Genomic DNA, 20,648 nt, shown 5'->3' with positions numbered 1-20,648 from the left:
AATTGTTCTTTCTCATGCTGTCTATGCAGGCAACAGAGTACAGGAAAAAGAAAAAAAAATTCAAAGACAGAAATTAGAAAGTTAAGAATTCTATAGCAGCATTCTCATACACTTAGTATTATTCTACACTGGAAAAAATGTAGGTTTTCCTCTTTAAAAGGAAAAAAATAAAGTTATTTTTTCTTAAAGTTGGAAATGATGGCCTCATGAGTGTTCCAGTCTGCATGATTTCTGGAAGGATTACTCTAAACCTATTACACTAGTAACTCATTGAGGGAGTAGCTAGTTTTCTTTCAAACTTACATTATCCAACATTACAGAGCAGAGACTCACTGTTCTGTAGTCATTCTAACCTTTCAAAAAGAAAGCCCACAGCCCCCTCCCCCACTTTGCTATAAAAAGATCAGTGCACACAGAAACCATACTGAGATCTTTCTTCCCTGTACTTGTACCGGTGTATCTGAAGGCCTTTATCTTTTGCTAAATTTTAAAAACAGTTTAGTATTACAAAGCTGTGTGAAAACCACTTGCTCTTTTTCATGACATAAAAATAAACTGTATTCTCCAGTAGTTTCTGAACAGCAACTAAACAGAGAAACATACAAATATCTAGAGCAGTGGGAGGTGAACACGGACACAAATCAGGTATGTTTGACTCAAAAGAGGGACAATTTGTTCTGAAAGTGCGTGACAAAAATAGCATGTTCACACCCTCAGCAGTGTTTAAGATAACTGAATGCTCTGGAAGAAGAATACTGATTCTCAGTTGCTTACTGAGTTCTTCTCCTGCAAGAAGCATGAGCTATATGAATTACATAGGTAACAAACTGTTTCATATTATAATTTATTTGTATACAATCATCATGTATTCTGCCTCTAGGTACAGTAAGTTGAATGCTGCATGTTGTCTCCAGCCACAACAACAGTCCTATATTAATGGGACTACTTGAACTGATGAAAATATGAAAAGAGAAATACCACTGCCTAACAAATAGATTTTTTGGGGAAAAAAAAGTATCAGTCACAGTTTTTACTGCAGTAAATACTTGGATGAAGTTGGTAGCAGTTTAATAGTAACTAACTAGCAGCTGGCTGGCTCTTCCACTGCATGAGCACCTTCAACAACAGCTTTCACACACTTGGCCATAGTCTGGGATGCTCTACTGATTGAATCTGGAAAGGAAAAAAATAAAACACTTTTGTGTAAACTGTTAATTTTCAGCATATACCGATACACACAGAATATAAGAGATTTAGTACAGGACTGCATACAGATACAATATAGAAAAACACTTAGCTGAAAGTACAGCCTTATGGTTTATGGAAATTCTATATAATTTTATCAGAAAATCGTGTTTGAAGAAAAAGACAAATCCTACATATCTTAGTGGAAAGCTTCAAATGCCTCAAAAATCACACTGTAGAGCAAAGTAAAATGTATTGCTGATTTTGGATTGGAAAGGCCTTACTATACATACCTGTCATATAGAAATCTTTTATTGTGAGCTGTGGTGGAACAAGAGGATCAGCAAGAAGCTGCTGCTTCACTAACTGTGGCAGGAAAGTTTAAAAAAAGAAAAAGAAAAACATCAGCCAGCTGTATGATAGAAACTTGGTACAAAAGTATCTGTTTAGTGAAGTCTGCATTCACTATTCAGTGCAGACCAAGGTATGTTTACAATACTATGTATGAAGAAGGCCCATTTCTTTGAAAAGCATCAGGCTACATAGATCAAGCTTAAATGCTTTGCTTTTGGTTACCTTTGATAATTCATTTGCCTGCTTGAAGTAGTTAGCCTCTTCCACATCATCGTATCGGACCAGATTAGGAGATACTTCTTCTAAACGCTTCCGTATTTGATCAAGGTTCTCATAAGGCAAGGTCATACCAGCCATCTAAGAGATTCACAGAAAGAAATGCCGTCAAGTCTAGGTGTTTAATACATAGTATTTTCAGTTACCAATCCATTAACACACCTAAAGTGAAAATCAGGAAAAATCTACACTTCTGAAAACATAAGCAATTATAATGTACAAAATAAAGCAAAGTTGCAATATTCTGTTGGGCTTTTGATGCCAATGGTTAAAACTACCCTCTTAAAAAAAAAAGTTAGGCTTGTCTGTTATACAAAGGGAAAAAAAAGTACTTTTCTCCTTCCATATAGATAATCTCATTTGTACTTTCCCTTGCTTACTACCAGATGTGATAAATTGATGCAATTATCAATGCATCATGTTTCCAGTGACTTGTAAGCATGTATTTGATCTTATCTGATACCAGATCCCGTCCTAAGCATTTTCTTTCTAAAAAGCAAGAAACTATCCTCCCACCAGTTTGCTCTAAAGCGCTTTGTGAAGACCAGCAGAATTTGCAGATAAAGCTTCAGCCATTATGCATTCTAATAGCAAGCAGCAGCTACAACATTAGTGCTAGCTCCAAAAGGTAAACAGTATAATTTAACTCACAGAATTACAAAAGGATTCAATACAAAACACTACTACTTAAGACTACAAGCATGCATTTCCCTGAAAATGTACCTCGTTTTGGAAACACTTTCCAATATGAAAGGAACTTAACCACTCACTATGCTTTTATTAGAAGCAATTTATAGCAGAAATGGTACCTCAGAGACAGCTCTAATAATTCTCCAGTCTTCCCTTGCCATCCCAGGTGGTGTTACTGCTACTCTTGTCTGCTGGGCCCTGCCTTCAGTGTTCACATATGTGGCTGCCTTCTCTGTATATGCTGCTCCTGGGAGGATAATATCAGCCATGGGAGCTCCCACATCCCCATGATGTCCTAAATAGATGGACAAAGGAAAAGTAAACAGCCATGTAAGACATAAGTAAGTCAAACTAAAGAGGAATGCTTTACTAAGGCAATACAGAATTTCTATGTTCCCAGAAAAAAAAAAAAAAGAAGTTTGAGGTTCACTTAAACTGCGACATAAAGCCTATTAGGCTGATTGCTCTGAGTTTTTTACATGCCAACTGGGGAAAATGAACAGCCTGCAAGCAGTGGTTAAATGGTGGTTCAGCCTCTGTAGTCATTCAGCGTTGGGGGAACTTCTGGAACAAGGATATTTAGTGAATTAAGGTAAGACCATGTTTTGGTAAGATAGGACAGCTGGGAACCAACACACTTTTGTCTGCCAGGTTTGAAGCTATGCTCCAGAAGGCCAAATTGGTCTATATTCTCATATTAGTCATCAACATTTTCTTATTTTTACCTAAGAAAACAGATAGCCAGTATCTCAGTTGTTAGCTGGAAGTTTCATTTCATGGCAGAAAATAAAGGCCATAATTTATCAAAGGGTCAGATATGATTGTAAGCGTGTGACACTGTAAAGGCGTTCTCTCCAGCTTTTAGATGGTAACATTTCTAAAGTTACATCTACTAATTACCTTGATAGATGATAAAGCAATCCTTCGGCAAATCTTGCCGTGTTATACAACCCGAATCTGCTCCCAAGAGGTACAATACTTTAGGAGGATTCTTCCTAATTGCTTCCACTCCTGGTTTGAAACCCAGATCCAAAGCAGCTACCTGGCTTGCAACCCTGTAGGAACAAACATATTGTAACTGCAGGTTATTTCAGAATTCTCCCTCTCCCATCAGAACAGGCCTAACTTTTTTTGACCAAATATTTTTTTTGGAGTGACATAAGATGTCTCTAACAGTAATAAGACAAAAATGAAGCATAAAGGCAGCTGAGAATTTTGAAAAAAAATATTTGATAGAATATTAGGTTGGTTTTGCTTTTTGACAAACTGATGCTGTCTTCTTTGGGGAATCTCACCCATTTATGACGGGATAGCAAAATAAAGGTAAGCATTACGGGTGAGGTCCTAGAGGCAGACAGCTCACTTGTCATTTAGAACACTGAGGTTCACATTTCGGCCATGAACTGAGCTCAGCAGGATTTTAATTTAGGGCACTCACATGGTAGATGAAAGACTAATTACTAGTCCATCAGCCACTCTGAAGCATCTTAAGTCCACCATTTCATTGCTATTCATTTATTCACACACACAAAACATTTTAAAAGAATTAAATCATCATTCTTGTTTTCCAGCAGTCTCTTTCTTTTCCAAAGAAACAGCTTTGCATAATCCTACATAATCAGGTACCAAGTTCGTGATTATATGTAAAAGAAAAAAATACCAGTACAGATCTTCCAATGTTAATGTTGTAATAAGTAAATTGAAAAAAAAATGTTTATCCTTTCATACAGAATAAGGATTTATTTTTTTTTTTTACCTATTAGTGTCCCTCAATCAGTTTTGAGTTTGGCTCCTAAAAACAACCAAATGTGACTTTTACACCTTTTTAGTCCTTTGCTCATTATGTTTTTCTGATACAATCAATAATACAGGTTCTATTACGTTAAATTCCTTTTTACACTTAAAGCAGAGAGATAGCACACCAAGAGCATAAAAGTCTTGATAGTATGGAAGACTGGCAAGCCACATGTGAAAAAGGTAGCGTGGGTGTTCTTTAACAAACCAACACCTTGATATTAAATGTTCCAGTTTCAACAGTGGGGTTTTACATTCAAGTTTTCTTCAGAGGACCAAACCTTCCTCTAGCTATACTAGTTTTACATCAACAAAGCAGCTTTCGGCAGGACTTTGTTGTGTCTCCAAATCTGAGAGCAACTGTATTTGCTGCAATCATTTTTCCTTTACAGAAGTTGTCAACTTGAGTTTTAGAAAGAGTGGGGAAGGATTGTCACGAGATAAGCTTGTCTATCAAAAGGAGTAATAGCCCTTGAAAAGCTTTAAAGCACACCAACCACTCAGTTAAGATGCTGCACAATAAAAGGAATATTATAAAAAAACATATTACTTAAATACAATTGCCATTTTGTTTTTCTTCCTCTAGATAAAAAAATCAATTACTTAGCAAGTGATGCTGGTGTCGCTGTCTTTTACTGGGCACTGTGGTATGATATTAAGCTCTCTTGTATTCTGAACCTCTAAATTTAAGCATTTAATTCTGCATTTAAAAATAATAGAATAAGAATCTAATATAATCTCATTAAGACCCTGAAAAGTTTGCCAGGTCAAGAAACCCATTTTTACTAATAAGTTTCTGCTAATTATATTTCCTGCAGGTTCTAACCTGATAAGGCTCTCGTGTATACATAAAGAAATATATGCACATCTGTTACGGTAACTTGTGTAGGTCCAGCATTAAGTGAATGAAAATGGCTCCCAAAAAAGCTTTAAAAGCAAACCTGTGAAGGATGTTCATGACTTTCCAATCGGAACCAACACTGCTTTTAGTCCTGGCATTTTGTGCAATGGTGGAAACTGCAGCATGGATAGCTGCTCCATCGCTGCGCTGCAATGCTGCACTACCTACCACCACCACTGGCTTTTTGGCCTGGTCGAGTACCTGTTAAGAATCAAGACGTGAATTCCAAGGCTCTGAAGACAACTCTTGGTGCAGATAATGTAATAAATCCCTTAATTTCTACAGAAGTCTGCAACTGTCATTGTTTCATGTAGAAATAAACCCAAGAGAAATGACTGTAACAGTAAGCTACTTTGTCAGTACTGAACTATACTCTTTATAACCAGACACCTAAGTGGAAACAGCAGTGAGTGAAGCAGCCTGTTCCACATCAAGAAACATTTCAGGAGTTTCCTGCACTGGAAAGTTTTACAAACTGGAATATATTAAACAGTTCACACACACTTGGTGCTCACCAATCATTACCTCATCTCTGCATTTGTTTAAAAGCAAATAGCCCCATATACAACATGGTACTTCTGATCAAATCTGTCTCTGTAAGGAATTTAGGTTATTATTAAATTTACCCGAACTCTAACAGTCACATTCTTAAGTTGTGCATACCTTGCAGAACGCATGTTTTCCAGAAGCAATGTCCTGTAGTATCTGCGGAGACTCTCCTAGATGATCGTATGTGTAGGTCAAATTCACAGGAGAGCCAACAAGGGCCACATGCAAGTCATTGTGAAGCCAGCTGAAAACACAGCAAACATTTTATAACATCAAAAGGAATACAGATTTAGTCAACCAAGCCTGCTAATGTAATTTCCCCAAATAGGACAAATTCTTTCAAAGCAGTTTAAATGTCATTTACTGTTTTTGTAACACATAGCTTAGCATTATTTTGACTGTTAGGCAAGCTCATGGTTTTTAGAGCTATTTCTCTGTGTACATTCTGGGACCAGTGCTGCAGTACACCTTATAGGAGAAGTATATGACTCAGTCCCCTTCTCCCTCAAACTTTTGCCAGTTCAGTGGAAAAAGGATGCACAAAATGAGATGCTACACCTTTAAGCCATCTTTTACAGTGTTAGGCAAACACAAACAAACAGAGCAAACACCTACAGTTAATATTAAGTTTATTCTCTTGTTTAACTCCTGATTACCTTAGAATTTAAATTGATTTGTACAAGGAAAGCATTTTGAGTTTGACAATGCTCACAGTTTTAGAAATCCACTTATTTCTCTGATACACAGAAAAATCTAGCTGGTTATAAATTTCTCGTTTATTGCTGCTTCTCATAGTAGTTTCATAAAAGACACAAGTCTTTCATAAATCTAATTGCATCTTTCTTTTCCCCTCAACATTTTAAGGTTGTCATTGTTTAAAATTATGTATTTTGGAAAAACCCTGAATATTTGGTAGGACAGCATTTTTTTTAAACTCAGTTACCTCCTGCTGATGCATCTTGTTAAAGATGAATTAGCAGTGTTCGAAAGTTTGGAAAACGGCCACATTACTTATCAGAGAAAACATTAAACTTGAATTACTGCTTCTAAATCAGCAAGTCTGATGTGTTATAACAACAATACAAAAAGACAGCAAACTGATACTGAAAACTGTTCTTTAAAAATATGCTTTAACAAATGTCTGTGAGATGGAAAGTCTGAAGTGTCTGCATTACCTAACAAAGGAATAAATAAGTGTATGGACCTGTGTAAAATGTCAGTGAGAATGAACAAAATACAGCTTACACACTACGGGGAGAAGAGCTGTGCTTTGTCTACACGTCACCATCCCCCTTTACTAAAAGGGTGAACAAAATTCTCTGAGTCCACCTGGATGAATGCTCTCAATGTACTGCCTACGGCTCCAACCAAGCATTGTGCCAAATCCAGACGCATTTGCATGCTCATTCACCACTAAGGGATACATACCTCTTTCGAATTCTAGCATTAAAAAGCGGTGCCTCAAAGCGTGGATTGGTGCCAACCAGGAGCAGGACATCTGCCTCCTCCACTCCAGCAATCTTGGTATTAAGCAGGTAGTTAGAGCGTAAATCTGTGCTGTAGCAAAGTGATAAAAGAATGAAAGAAGCAAGGCAATGAAAATGCAGTACAGGGAAGGAAAGAAGAACTAAATGAGAAATAAAGATTCTAGATCACAAAATATTTTTTCATGTCAGGAAGAGAAAGAAAATATTTTTTGATTTGAATTACTAATCCAAATACAATCAAAAGCTTCTCTCTTTCCTGAATATGAGACAACAAAACATTAAAAGAATTACAACATAGATATTTTCTACGTTTACAGTTATTAATAAGCCTTCACAAACTCCCATCTGTTATTACACAGCTTACAAGACTGCTATTGTCCTATGGTTTCCACAAAACTAACTAGAACTAAAATGACTGAATTATCAAACTTCTTATAAGAGTATAAAACTAGCCTGCAGTAGCCTACTGTTGAACTGGAGCAGCCTCTCTATATATAAAGCAAACAAATCTTGCTGTAGTGGAGACTTTTGCCTCCATTCACAATCAATAAATACTCTATAAATGAACATTGCAAACTCATACAAAACTTGCTAATACATCAGCAGTTACTATCCTTGGCCCTTTCAACATCTTACCATAAACTTTCCAGTCTGTGAGTCAGTTCATTAATGCAGTAATTACAGACGAACTTTCCCGGCATTCTTACCCAGCTCCATCAGTAGGGAAGATCTCTTCAGTGCAGAGCGTATCGCAATTTACTCTATTCAGCAAGTCTTTTAGAGCTATTAGTGCTTCTGCATCCACCAATCCTCCTACAATTGCTGCTACATCCTTACCTTCAACAGCCTGCAGCTAGAAAGGCAAAAGGTATAAATGTGAACAAAGGAAACCACTGAAATAAATTCCCTTTGGATTTGGGTAAATGTTTGTTACCTTAGGATGAGCCAAAGCCAGCAGTGCAATTTGCTAGCCTGGAGTAACAGCAAGTAATCAGCAGTATCTGACTTCCGCAAGGCAGCAATTCCAGCTCCTTCAGAACTCACAGCTAAAGCAAACAACAGCTCCTTATTCTATGCAGATCTCTGTTAGTTGAATTATTGCTCAGATGTGGCTGATTTTTATTTGGTGTGGCGAGGTTAGGAAGACTGGTTAATGCTTTTATTTTAATGAAGCCACAGAATAGACAGAAAACAAACTTCCAAACGACAAGCTCAGGTAGTAAACTCAACTCAAAGATATTGTCTGAGAAGCAATAGCTTTCATAACAAACCCTGCTACTGTACCACTGGGAAAAATATCCTTGAGGAAAGTTCAATTACAGTTATTCAATTCTACTTTATCCCACATAAAATTTTTAATCAAAATCCAGAGCAGTCATGCAGCACTTCATTTGAGCACCAGAATCAATCACTGCTGAGAGAAAGCAATGAGGCAAGCACAATTCAGATAAGTAATACAGAATTAATGGCTTTGATGGCGAAAGAGTTGATAGCACAATTTCAATAAATTTAAAGATTCTAATAGATCAAGAGTAATTCAAGAAAGTCACTTTCTCCTGGATTTCTGAAGTAGTTTAGCTTCTTATTTAAATAAAACTAATTTCTCTCCCAATGCCTTAAATTATGCACTGCCTGCATGTTCTTGAAATAATAAGACAAAGTTCTTCAGATGGTCTAATCCACAAAATAATAAACCATATTCAAAAGATAAGAGTTTTAACTGGAAACAAAATAGAAGCCAAATTCTCCCTACTAACCTTAAAGAAAAAAGCCCTTTCCTATATGGCTGTTTTCCTATTAATCATTTTAATATGCCCAGCTTTAGAAATGAATTTTACAATACATATATTGAAAATTATTCTTACCACACCAGCAACACGAGTTAACACATCCTCCCATGAGGCATAAACAAATAGTCCTTTCTCGTTTTTGATCATTGGCTGAGTAAGCCTCTGACGCTTCAGACCATCATAAGCAAACCTGAGTGAACACCACTAATATTAGTAAAGAGCAAAGACAAGGATAACTGTGTATACTAAATATTTTGTAGGATTGTGCTTTTTTAAAGAGCTTGCAACAATTAGAAAAAGCACGAGAAATATTTCCTCCAAAAATTCAATTTTCTCAAAAACATGCAAAAAATCTGACAAATAATTATTGGGAAAAAAAGAGGCTACAAAAATGAAAATATTACAAAAGCCAATAGCTTCAATTATCATATTAAAGCTATGTTTTTACCAATTACACTTCATTGTACCTTCACAATAGTAATAATGGAACTCAGAAATCAGCACTACTGTCCACGTTTATGATTCTGTGCATCTCCCACACACCTCCCACACACCTTGTTTTGTCAGATATCCATTCCTCATTGATATCTTCATGCAGCCTTGGCAAAATTCGCATCACTTCTCCAGTCCTTGTGCTTACTACAATGTTGCTTCCAAGTGCATCAAGAACATCAATTGACTCTACCTTCCTGTTTAGGAGAATAAGTAAACCATTTGCAGTTTTCTATATGCCAGCAGCAGCAGACTGCTCAACAAACATTTAGAAAAAAAAGTGGTATAGGTTTATCTTTAGATACAGTTAAGAGTTTAGTTTCACAGATATTTAATTTAATATCGTCAACAACTACCGAGTTAATGAATTTGAATTTTACTTTATACACATTTTTTCTAAAAAGCAATCAGCATAACCTACAAGATTAGCAGTATATTTTACAGACTATACTTCACAAATTATAACATCTTTCCTTTTCAGAATGATTTTTGAGTCAATAACAGAATTTGTGTTAGATTCAATCTACTAAAAAGTCTACAACAAAAAGGCAGAGAATAAAAATCTGAGAAAGCTCTTGGTATCAGGGATGGAGGGATGGACGCATTCTTAAATAAAAGTATGTAAGAAAAACAGAGAAAGCTGCATCTTCAGCGTGAGTTGAGATACACACCTTGTCTCCCATGGGCGTGCAGTAAAGGCATATGGCTTGGAGGTCAGAGCACCAACTGGGCAGATGTCAATAATATTTCCTGATAACTCAGACATGAACATTTTTTCAACATAGGTACCAACTTGCATATCATTTCCTCTTCCGGTTGTTCCCAAGTCATCTACCCCTGCAACCTCACTAGCAAATCTGGTAGACACAGAAGGAATGAAAAACAAATCTGGAATGTACAACAGCAACGTGGCACATTTTTCAACTCTTATTTTCTGAAGATAAAAGATTAGCATAATCTTAGTCCATATGCCCGAAAGAAGAAAACAACTATTTAGATATATTAGTCAGTGCCATCACATGCAGGACTATACATCTGCTTAATTTCATGTAGATGAGGCTACAAAAAACAGGTGTAGTTAAATTAAAAAAAAAAAAAACCAACTGTGGTTCAGTAGTCATTCAATTTCACAGTTTAAGTCCAAGACCAGCCATAACTAAAAACTTTCTAGCACTGGGTGGGTACACTGTATTATTTTCCATCAGGCTAAAGTTAGCTGGTACTGAATCTCAGGACTACAGAACAGCATAAATACAGCTACCAGAGGCTGTCAAGAATAAACAAATCTTGCAGCTACGGCTGAGGACATCACCAGTTCTGCCTCACAGAATCCTGACTTTGTTTTCATGTTTTGGCCATCTCTCTCTACTTCCTGTATGACAGCTGTCTGGTAGCTCTGGTAAACAAGTCATCAGTCCCTAGCAGAATAAAATTCTTAAGCACAATCAGAAAATAAATTAAGTTTGACTACCCGTCATGTTACTTTCACAAGTAATAAATTAATACATATATCCTTGCTCAGTATCCTTCTCCAGTGAAAAATAAAGGACATTACCTGATACATCGAGTGCACTGTATACACCGAGTCATGATCGTTTTGACTAATGGACCAATGTTCTTGTCCTCAACAGCACGTTTACCCTCTCTAAATCTACTCCTATCACTGCCAAACATCATCGATTGATCCTAGAACAGACAACAGAAAACAAATGTATCCAGGCTGCTGGACAGCACCTAAGGCAAGAATATAAATGCATGCCTACACAATTTAATTGGATGTTTTACCTGTAAGTCACATTCTCCACCCTGATCACAGATAGGACAGTCCAATGGGTGATTTGCCAGCAGGAACTCCATTACACCCTCCCTGTTGAGTTCAGGAATACAGTTAATGTTAGTTTTATACCCTTTAGCAGATAGTACAAATAATCAGCTACAGGAGGCTAAAAGAAAGGTACCTGGCTTTCCTGGACTTCTCAGAATTTGTTAGTATGTTCCAGCCCTTCATAACTGGCATGGCACAAGCAGCTACTGGCTGCAATCATCATAAAAAGCAAGAGTGAGCACAACATATTTCTTCCCGGTATGGGCAGAAATCCCTGCCTCCCCCCCAAAACTCTTACATAGGCATCTGTTATTAGTTTAACACGTTGCAGAAATAAAAAGGTATCTGCAAGGAAAATAAAAGAGAAGCAAACCAATTCACAGTCACTAGAAATCATACGTAGTAAATAGTTGATGTAAGTTGATGATTTTGAAAACCCTTAGTAGTGAAGTTTGCAGCATGCATCATTTGTTTACTGGGTATTTATTTGTACACAGCATTTTCCAAGAGTCTTAGTGCAAGTTTTTTCCCAAGATTACTGCAAGATTAATAAAACCTCATGCTCAGAAAATGAATCTCTCCTACTTTTCTCTCACTTCATGACATGGACTATCATGACTTCAATCTTTAGTGATGATCCAACATTTCCAGAAATGCAAAGCTCACACTATTGAATTCAAGTTGAGGTGAGCTAGAAAGCCTTACGTATGGTAAGCGTGTATTTAAAGGTGTAATCCAATACTATCTCTAAAAGAATGCCTTAACTATCCAAATAGATTTCTTAGAACAATACTGCTGAAGACAGTATACAATCATAAAGTTAATTCCATTTTACAGCAGACTTCAGTGATACAAATTGCATTAAAATACTGAGTAATAAGTAACTGCAACCTCCACTTAGCTAGAATAAAGCTGCAAACGCTAATCTCACAGCTGAATTCAAACATTATCTGAAATTTACTACTTGTGTAACATCAACTGAAAATCTACAATTGAAGCCTTAACTACAGAACATAAAAACATATCCGACTAAAAATACACAGCTATCAAATGCTCATCTCCAGTAGCAGGATAAGCCATAAGAAACTGAGTGACTTGGATCCATAGGTCTAAAAGTAGACAATTGCTACAGTCCAGCGTCATACTTCACCTTAATACATATAAAACACAGAGATGAACTTAAATGCAGAAGGGAAAGACCTGCTTGCAGCAGTTGAATTACAGTAATTTGTGTGCTAATAGCGCAGAAAATTATTTATACAATAAAAGCAGGCCCTAAGCACAGCAGAAAACTGTAATTCCTATGAAACACATACAATACCTTTGGAGCTTTCTCTATTTCCACAAGACACATCCTGCAATTTCCAGCAACAGAGAGACGATCATGGTAACAAAACCGAGGTATCTGTATTCCAGCCTTTTCACAGGCCTACAAAGAGTAAGAAACAACGGAAAATTCAATTTGAGTTCGATCTTTCAGTTCCACCTCATAAAACATGATGGAATTTTTCAAGGAATACCAGTTTTAGTGCTCAGGAATATAGTGCATTCAACCTTTCAACTTAAGTTGACTGAACTTTTAACTTTCGTAGGAACAAATTCTAAAAACTGTAGTCAAGCAGAAATATGTAAGGTTATTAACTATATTTTTTCAAAAATGCATAATTGAGGAAATGCGAATTGACCTTTCTTCATTCTTTCCTTTCCTCAAAGAACAGCGAGAATTATTTTTAGTAAATAGGACACCAAAAGTAAAAATAATTTTTAAAGAAAGCATGCAGTATTTGAACAAAAGCACATAAAAGAGAAAGTTTTGAAAAATATAAAAGAAACAATGGGCATAATGACTTCAGATAATTCAACAACACAGACACTCTGCACAAAGGTCAATCTTCAACCTTAGTAGAACCCCAAGCCCAAAGAAACATTCCTCCATGCCGTGTCTGAAGAAGGGACAGGAGGACAGACAGAAGAGATTTCCAGAGAACAGAGGAAGGCCTTTCTTGTGTAGAAGCACCCTGTCTAATGGGATTGATGCTACAGCACTAGCTTCACCTGCCCGGTGAAACACCATTGGTACGGGCTACCACTTCAAGATCAGCATCAAAGCGCACTCAGGTTAAAAAAACTAAAAAGATCTAATTTTTCTGATGATTTCTACCAAAAAAAATTACCATGTGTAAGCACAAACAAAAAGCTAACAAAAAACATAATTTAAGAAAACATTACACTAGACTCCAGCTGGGGGCATCCTAAAACCCAACTGAATTAGTAACTTGTAACCGAAGATGCAATTATCTAAGTCTGCTATTATATTGCTTAAGCTTTGCAGTTTGGATTCAAGCTGTATGGATCTTCTTTCAAGCAGCTATGACAGACGCTTCTTTATCAAATTCTGAACTCCTCCTGAAGGATCTCTACCCACATGAAATATCACCACAGCCAGTGAAAACACCCCTACAGAATTTCAAGAAACAATACAAAGAGGATCTTTGCTACTGAGAATATGAGACACCACAAAGAAGTGAGATGGGGGAGTCCAAGAAAAATTTAGGCATGCCATTGCCCACACCTGAAGTACTGTGGTGCCCGGATTCACCAACACAGGCTGACCGTCCACAAACACCTCTATTTGGTTGCTGGCTGCCGTGGCAGTTGTACGTCCTGAAAAACATGGAAAAGGCAAATAAATAAACGTCTGTCAAATGCCGCTAGAGACAAACTGACAGACCCCGTGCTCCTCATCTTACAGTTATGCATCACTGATGTAATTCCAAGTGTAAAATGCACTATATAAAAACCCAGTTCTGCAGACGAAATACCCATACATGCCCTCCAGTAAGCCCACTGAACATATGTGTGTTTTACCACCGCGCACCCGCACGCAGACACTTACCACATACTCTGGAGGACTGGGCAGCCCCGGCCAGGGCCCTGCGGACGGCGGGCAGCCGGAACATGGCGCTGGGAAGAGAAGAAGGCACCTCGGTCTCTGTCCCTTCAGTCGCTGCCCGACGGGCTCTAAACAACCAGAGCAGAAGGGCCGCCGAGCCCGGGGTCACCTTGGGGCCGCCCCCGCCGCGGCTCCCGCCCGCAGCCCCCGGCTGCCCGTCAGGTGAGGGGAGGGGAGGCAGGGCCGGGCCGGGCCGGCCCCGTTCCCGTTCCCCCCCGTGAGGCGGCGCCGCTGCCCCCGCCGGGCCCCGGCCGTTACCTGCTCGGAGGCCGCCGGCCCTTCCCCCGCAGCCGCTATGGCGGCCGCTTCGGCTCTTTCCGCCGCCCCCTCGGCTCTTTCCGCCAACGCCTCGGCAATCTCCGGGACCGCCGCCCTGCGGCGCGCACGCTCGGCGATCTCCGGAGCCGGCGGCTTCGGGTATTTCCGCCGCCCCCTCCGAGCCCTCTCGGCCGCCGTCACGCATGCGCGCGCCGCCTTCGACCGTGCTCGCCCCCTTCCGCTGTCGCCCGGGTAGGCGGGGGGGGGGAGGGGGACAGGACGTGGAAGGGTGAATTTCTTGTTTAAGGCCGCAAAGCGCCCCGGGCCCGCCCGTAGCTTTAAGCGCCTCGCTGCGATCCCCCCTCCCCTCTGAGGTTCAGCCCCTGCGCGCCCCGCGCCACGGCGGCTCAAACCCCGCCAGGGACTCTTTTCTGTTCCGCCGTGCGGAACGATACGCGCGCGTTCGACGCCGCGGAGGGATACCGCCGCTATATAACGCGGGCGCAGGGGGCGCTGGTCCTCTTTGCGCGGCGGCGGGGTACCCGGAGCGGGCGTGGGGAGCGCCGCTGCCGCCATGGGCTTCGGGGACCTCAAGTCCGCTGCCGGCCTCCGGGTCCTCAACGATTTCCTGGCCGATAAGAGCTACATCGAGGGGTGAGGGCGGCCGGGCTGCCGGGGGCCTGGCGGGGACTGGGGAGGCCTCGAGCCGCGGGGGGGCGCTGGGCCTGCGGGTCCCGGCCTGCTGGGGCTGCCCCGGCGCCGTCCTGCCGGCGGCCAGCGGCTGGTGTTCGCCGTCCTCCGGCGTGCCGTGAGGACAGGAGCTAATTGCGGCTTGTTTTCCGCAGGTATGTTCCATCACAGGCCGACATAGCCGTCTTTGAAGCCATTGGTGCCCCGCCTCCCGCAGAACTGTACCATGCTCTTCGGTGGTACAACCACATCAAGTCATACGAAAAGCAAAAGGCAAGGTATGGTTAAAGCACGAAACGGATCCATGCACAAACAGGCCTAGGAAGTGTTGCGTTTGCTTTTGAGGGGTTAAACAAAATTGCACTTTTCGCCAGTACCACGTGGATTTTTCTGCTAGCATTTGAGCAGGAACAGCTCTAGAAGCAGAGCAGACCTCTTCTGTCAGGATGTTGCACGGGTCACCTCGAATTTCAGGAAGCTGAATCTGCCTTTGAATGCTTGCTGACACTTTCAGTTTCTGAGACTTGAAGCTTTAGGAAAGGCTCGAGTTGTGTTGCTGCCTATTACACAGATAACTGCTGAAAGCTGAAATTTCTTACTAGTAATTTTCCTTGGGTCTCAGGACAAACATACAAGAAGTAGACGACAAAGTGTTCTTTAATCCCAGAAAATAAAACTAAATCAAAGATTTACAATGCAGAAGCCCATATGAAGAAGGGAAACTATAAAAGCAAATGTTATCTTTTTTCTTTTTTAGTGATTTTAGTGTTCATGAAAGGTGCTGTATTGACATCCATGGAGACTGCAGGCCTCTCTAAAAAGGTACAACATAGGTAGTGTCAGTTGCTACACTGCCTCCTTTATGTGCCTCAGTCCTGTTGTTGAGGGAGTTCTGGTAAAATTGGGTAGCTTGATCACTAGTGGATTTTTGAAGCTCTTGTAACTAAATGGGACTGAGATTATAAAGTTGCTTGAAAAAGTCTATTCTATGGAAAACACTGCAAGTTACTGAAAACTAAAGCTGGTTTTATGACATTTGTAACAACAGTTCACAGTAACAATAGACTACAGGCTTAGAATGAGACTACAACACTATGAGCTATATTTAATTCATGGGATTTTGGTCCCACATACACTGTCAACATGTTTACTGTTACTGGTTTTTAAATGAAAATATTTTTAGGTAAAGAAGTTCATAATTTCCTACACAGAATACATAGCAGATAAATTATTCCATTACAACAGGTTTCTCTATCCATACACTCGCACAGGGCAGCAGAATTGTGCAGGATCCATCACTGCTTAGACATGCAATATTTTGACTATAGGATTTGCTGTAGTTTCAACTAATGTGTTTTCAGGAGTATTGGCAGTTGTTTAGGGGGAATTTCTGTTTTCAAGAAGCAGGATTAACGTGTTTTTAGTTCTTAACATGTTCTTGCTATGAATGTGCTTGTAGGTTCACTGATAAATTGGTAGTACTTGAACTGACATGTGAGAAGCTTCTTAACACCTGCTGTTTTCCTTCAGTTTGCCAGGAGTAAAGAAGGCTTTGGGGAAATATGGTCCTGCTGATGTTGAGGACACAACAGGTGCAGCCACAGACAGCAAAGATGATGATGACATTGATCTTTTTGGATCTGATGACGAAGAGGTACTGGTGACTTGTGGTGTGTGTGTGTTTTTTTTTTTTTTTTTTTAGAATTTCCTGGATATGCAAATTCTTGCCTTAGTAGTTTTGGTCACCGTAATTTGTGACCTTAATAACAAATCCTGCTCAGGATCCTTCTATCTTTGAATTCTTCTGGATCAGGATTCTACTATCTTTGCATAATACAGAATTTTAAAAGATAAAAAATCTGGGTTAGAAGGGAATGTGATGGGGTGAAATGTTTGACTGGTTACATGATGAATAAAACAAAATCACCATCTTTCGGCTGACAGTTGTGATGATTTGTTTTTTTTTCCTGAGTAGATGCCAGTCAATCTGGTAGTGATTTAAAGATCCAGGGTTTTGGTGCTTTTCTATGACTTCGTATTTCTCTTTATCAGGAAAGTGAAGAAGCAAAGAAACTGAGGGAAGAACGTCTGGCCCAGTATGAATCGAAGAAATCCAAAAGTATGTCTGTGAAGAACTTTTTAACTCTTTATGTTGGGGTTTTTATGCATTTGAACAGGATGGCTAAAAACATTAGTTGTAATAGATAAACTTGACTGTAGTGAGACAAAAGTAATTGGCTGTACTTGAGTTGTCTGCGCTTCGCATTTCGCATAGCAAATCACTGAACCTTAGCATATTTTTTGTCCTGCCTATCATACTTCTGTTTGTCTTACTAAGACACTGAGCTTTCTCTATAAAAAGAGAACCCCAGGATTTTCTCTGATTTACAACAGACGTAGAACTGGTATAAAATGTCTGCATGGGAGTCTCTGCAGGTTACTGTGAGAAAGCTGGTCAGTAGTTACTGAGGTTTGTAAAGGAAAGGCTGTAAGTTGCAAGTCCTCCACAGTTACTGGTCTGAAACTGTTCAGTACTGTAGCAGTTGCAGTATTCCCTCTGTGGAAAATAAACCGTTACCTAGTATTAAGCTCCTTCTCAGACTCTCTGAGAAGGACTTCCTATGTAACAAACAGTGTTAGCTTACTAATGTTTATTTTCTTTTGAGTATTTCTTAAAAGTATACACCTACACCTTAAACATTGGGATATGCATGTTTTAAGTTCCCCTTAAATGTACGTTGGTGCAGGAGGCCTGCCTGATGAAACAGGAAGTTACTCTTTTAAAGCTAGTTTTGCAAGTATATTCATGAGTTTTTTTTAGAAATTTCCTAGCTGTTCATGGTGATTCTCTTCTCTTTTTCCCCCAGAGCCAGCTGTTGTTGCCAAATCATCAATCTTGCTTGATGTGAAACCCTGGGATGATGAGACAGACATGGCCAAACTAGAGGAGTGTGTTCGAAGTATTCAAGCAGATGGCTTGGTCTGGGGATCTTGTAAGTAGGACAAAATCCAACACAGGGAGAGGGAGATAATGTGGTTTGTTATGATAACTGTATGAATATGTAGCAGTGTGGTCACTGTTTGCCAATCTGTGAAAATGGAGGTGGTTAAAACGGTGAACGAATTGCCATACTACAGTACGTGTAGCACAAGCTGTGCATGTGCGTGGTGTTTGAACTAGCACCCTCCAAATAGCAAACTGATGTTTCTCTGCAGAATCTCACTTCAGTGATAATACAAATGGGGTAGTCAAAAAGGTGTAGTAGTGCAGCAGCCAGGTTAAGATTCAAATACTAATTACACCTTTTGAAGCAGCTTGTGATGAGTGCTATTAGCCAGTTAAATCTTTAGTTTGCAATTTAAGGAGTTCTACCAATCCAAGAGTATTAAATGTTTTCTTTTTTTTCAGCCAAGCTTGTACCAGTTGGCTACGGTATCAAAAAGCTTCAGATTCAATGTGTTGTTGAAGATGATAAGGTTGGAACAGATATGCTGGAAGAAAGAATAACAGCTTTTGAAGATTATGTACAATCAATGGATGTAGCTGCTTTCAATAAGATTTAAATCTGATATATCTAGAATAAACGTAATTGCAAAAACTGGGCTGTGTCTGTGGTTAATTCAAAATCATAGAACTATAGAAAGCTTTGGGTTGGGAGGGACCTTAGGATCATCTAAATTCCAACCCACTGCCATGGGCAGGGACACCTTGCACTAGAGCAGGCTGCCCAAAGCCTTGAACACTTCCAGGGATGGGCATCCACAGCTTCTCTGGGCAAACTGTTCCAGTGCCTCGCCACTCTTCATAGTAAAGAATTTCTTCCTAATACCTAAATCTACCTTCTTTTAGTAATCCAGATTAATGTAAAACTTGGTTGACAGGTAAAATAGAAGGTAAAATTGAATTTCAAGATTGTTCCAGCACCATAGTACCCTAGACCAAGAGTAGAGGAAATAGGAAGCTTACGTTCACCATTAATCTAGACTTAATTTTTTATTTAGCACTTTAGACAGGAGTATAAATTTTGTTTCAAGATGTTGGTGAATAACCGAATAGTTGTATGGTTGTTTTTTTTTTTAAAGCTCAAATTTAGCTTTCACTAAAGGAATGGAGATAAGTTGAAGGAAACAGGGAGGACTTCAATGCACTGGAGGTGATGTGAAATTGTAAATAGATTGTTTATCTGAACTGAGACTGCCACAGCAACTTTCTACCATCTGTTGTGTGGACTTGGGACTTCTTTCCTCTTTTTTTAAAAAAACATCAGTTATTTCAAGTTTTGCATCATTTTCCGGGCTTCTTAATTAGTACAGCAAATAATGGTGTTGATTAAAAAAAAAAAAGCGGTAACTTCCTGTTTTCATATTCCAAGGTGCATCTGCACCTTACACATTGCAGACAAGCACTTTGTTAGCCTGAGGAGCAGGGCTGAGATCCGTGGAAGGCGCTATTAACTTACTAGCGACTAGGGGGCAGTGCATCCCTTCCAGAAGGCCTTCCGAAAGCACTGGCTGTCCAACCCCACAATGTGCTTGAGGGAGGACTAAGGGGGTACAATAAATTACATGCTACAGCAACTGCAGGTGGATCGTGGTTTGATTTATAGACTGATTTTGCTAAAACAGTGTTGCAAGCTGTCCATCTGACCTACACTGGAACCCTTCATGCGTGCTTAGCGTGCATGTACAAACTCCAGTTGCTCCGTATCTGTCTACTCTAGGGGAGGCTTTTGCTCACAGTGGTGGTTAATCTTGTCACTGTAGTTTTTATCTAAGGAGCTGGTCCTAGCAAAGCACTGTGAAACATTTTCTGACTGTTCTCCCCTTTGAAAACCAAGCTTTTCTCTGTATATCTTGGTATCTGTGCTCATGTGGCTGACATGCAAGAAGAAAATTGAAATAAACCTTAATTCCTTCAGTAGAAAAGGTCAGGGTTTGCTTTCATCTAAAACTGTTAGGAAGGTGTGGTTCTAAGAGTGGACAGTCACTGCAAATCGCTGCTGAGAAAAGTAATGAACACGCTCTTTGGAAACAACCATTTTATTACTCCACTTGGAGTACAGTCAGGAAAGGAGTGTTAACACATCGCTCTTAGAAAGATGTCAGGGAATATGTGAAGAAAAACTGCAAACAGTTGATGTAGGCACATTCAGCTGCATGGTACCAAAACATTATGATGAGTCACTATGTACCAGGCAGCAAATGACTCACAGGGAAGAATGCTGCTTACCAACTTTCCATCCCCAAGTTAAACACATTGAAATTCCACTGATCCTGCCTCATTCTCCCAAATTCAGACCAGAGCCCAAAGAAACAGTTACAGACCACAATCAGACAGTTTCTGTTTGTACAGCTACCAATTCTGGATGTGCTCATCCATGCACATACATATGCTTTTGTATAA

The 20,648-nt window shown here is 39.7% G+C and overlaps 2 protein-coding genes and 2 non-coding genes across 7 annotated transcripts; 3 read left to right on the top strand and 1 right to left on the bottom strand.

Annotated features, from left to right (window-relative positions):
- Nucleotides 1-830: 830 nt before the first annotated feature.
- NDUFS1 (NADH:ubiquinone oxidoreductase core subunit S1) lies at nt 831-14,975 on the bottom strand. 4 transcript variants are annotated; one of them, XM_035536866.2, is made up of 19 exons: nt 14,555-14,975; nt 14,240-14,364; nt 13,916-14,007; nt 12,665-12,772; nt 11,477-11,553; nt 11,304-11,385; nt 11,074-11,204; nt 10,190-10,375; nt 9,581-9,715; nt 9,102-9,216; nt 7,944-8,089; nt 7,178-7,306; nt 5,864-5,993; nt 5,241-5,401; nt 3,406-3,560; nt 2,625-2,800; nt 1,762-1,896; nt 1,479-1,551; nt 831-1,173 (listed from the first exon to the last, which is right to left on the bottom strand). In XM_035536866.2, exons 2-19 carry the CDS (start codon nt 14,301-14,303, stop codon nt 1,082-1,084), a joined length of 2,187 nt encoding a protein of 728 aa, XP_035392759.1. In that variant the 5' UTR covers nt 14,304-14,364; nt 14,555-14,975; the 3' UTR covers nt 831-1,081. The 4 variants fall into 4 exon arrangements, with proteins under 4 accessions (XP_035392759.1, XP_035392761.1, XP_035392763.1 ...); XM_035536868.2 differs by having other exon boundaries at nt 14,240-14,307; nt 14,555-14,773; XM_035536870.2 differs by lacking the exon at nt 1,479-1,551 and having other exon boundaries at nt 14,555-14,724.
- Nucleotides 14,976-15,041: 66 nt separating this feature from the next.
- Nucleotides 15,042-18,844, top strand: EEF1B2 (eukaryotic translation elongation factor 1 beta 2). The gene is made up of 6 exons (XM_035536872.2): nt 15,042-15,208; nt 15,400-15,522; nt 16,775-16,898; nt 17,297-17,363; nt 18,112-18,237; nt 18,654-18,844. Exons 1-6 carry the CDS (start codon nt 15,129-15,131, stop codon nt 18,806-18,808), a joined length of 675 nt encoding a protein of 224 aa, XP_035392765.1. The 5' UTR covers nt 15,042-15,128; the 3' UTR covers nt 18,809-18,844.
- On the top strand, nt 17,142-17,219 carry LOC118243203 (small nucleolar RNA SNORD51). The gene has a single exon (XR_004777230.1). It is a non-coding gene; the product is annotated as a small nucleolar RNA SNORD51 (small nucleolar RNA).
- Nucleotides 17,747-17,880, top strand: LOC118243204 (small nucleolar RNA SNORA41). The gene has a single exon (XR_004777231.1). It is a non-coding gene; the product is annotated as a small nucleolar RNA SNORA41 (small nucleolar RNA).
- Nucleotides 18,845-20,648: the final 1,804 nt, after the last annotated feature.

Source organism: Cygnus atratus, chromosome 6 (assembly GCF_013377495.2).
Source record: "Cygnus atratus isolate AKBS03 ecotype Queensland, Australia chromosome 6, CAtr_DNAZoo_HiC_assembly, whole genome shotgun sequence".
NCBI lineage: Eukaryota > Metazoa > Chordata > Aves > Anseriformes > Anatidae > Cygnus > Cygnus atratus.
The sequence above is the reverse complement of the archived record's forward strand: the minus strand, read 5'-3'. Positions and strand labels throughout refer to the sequence as shown.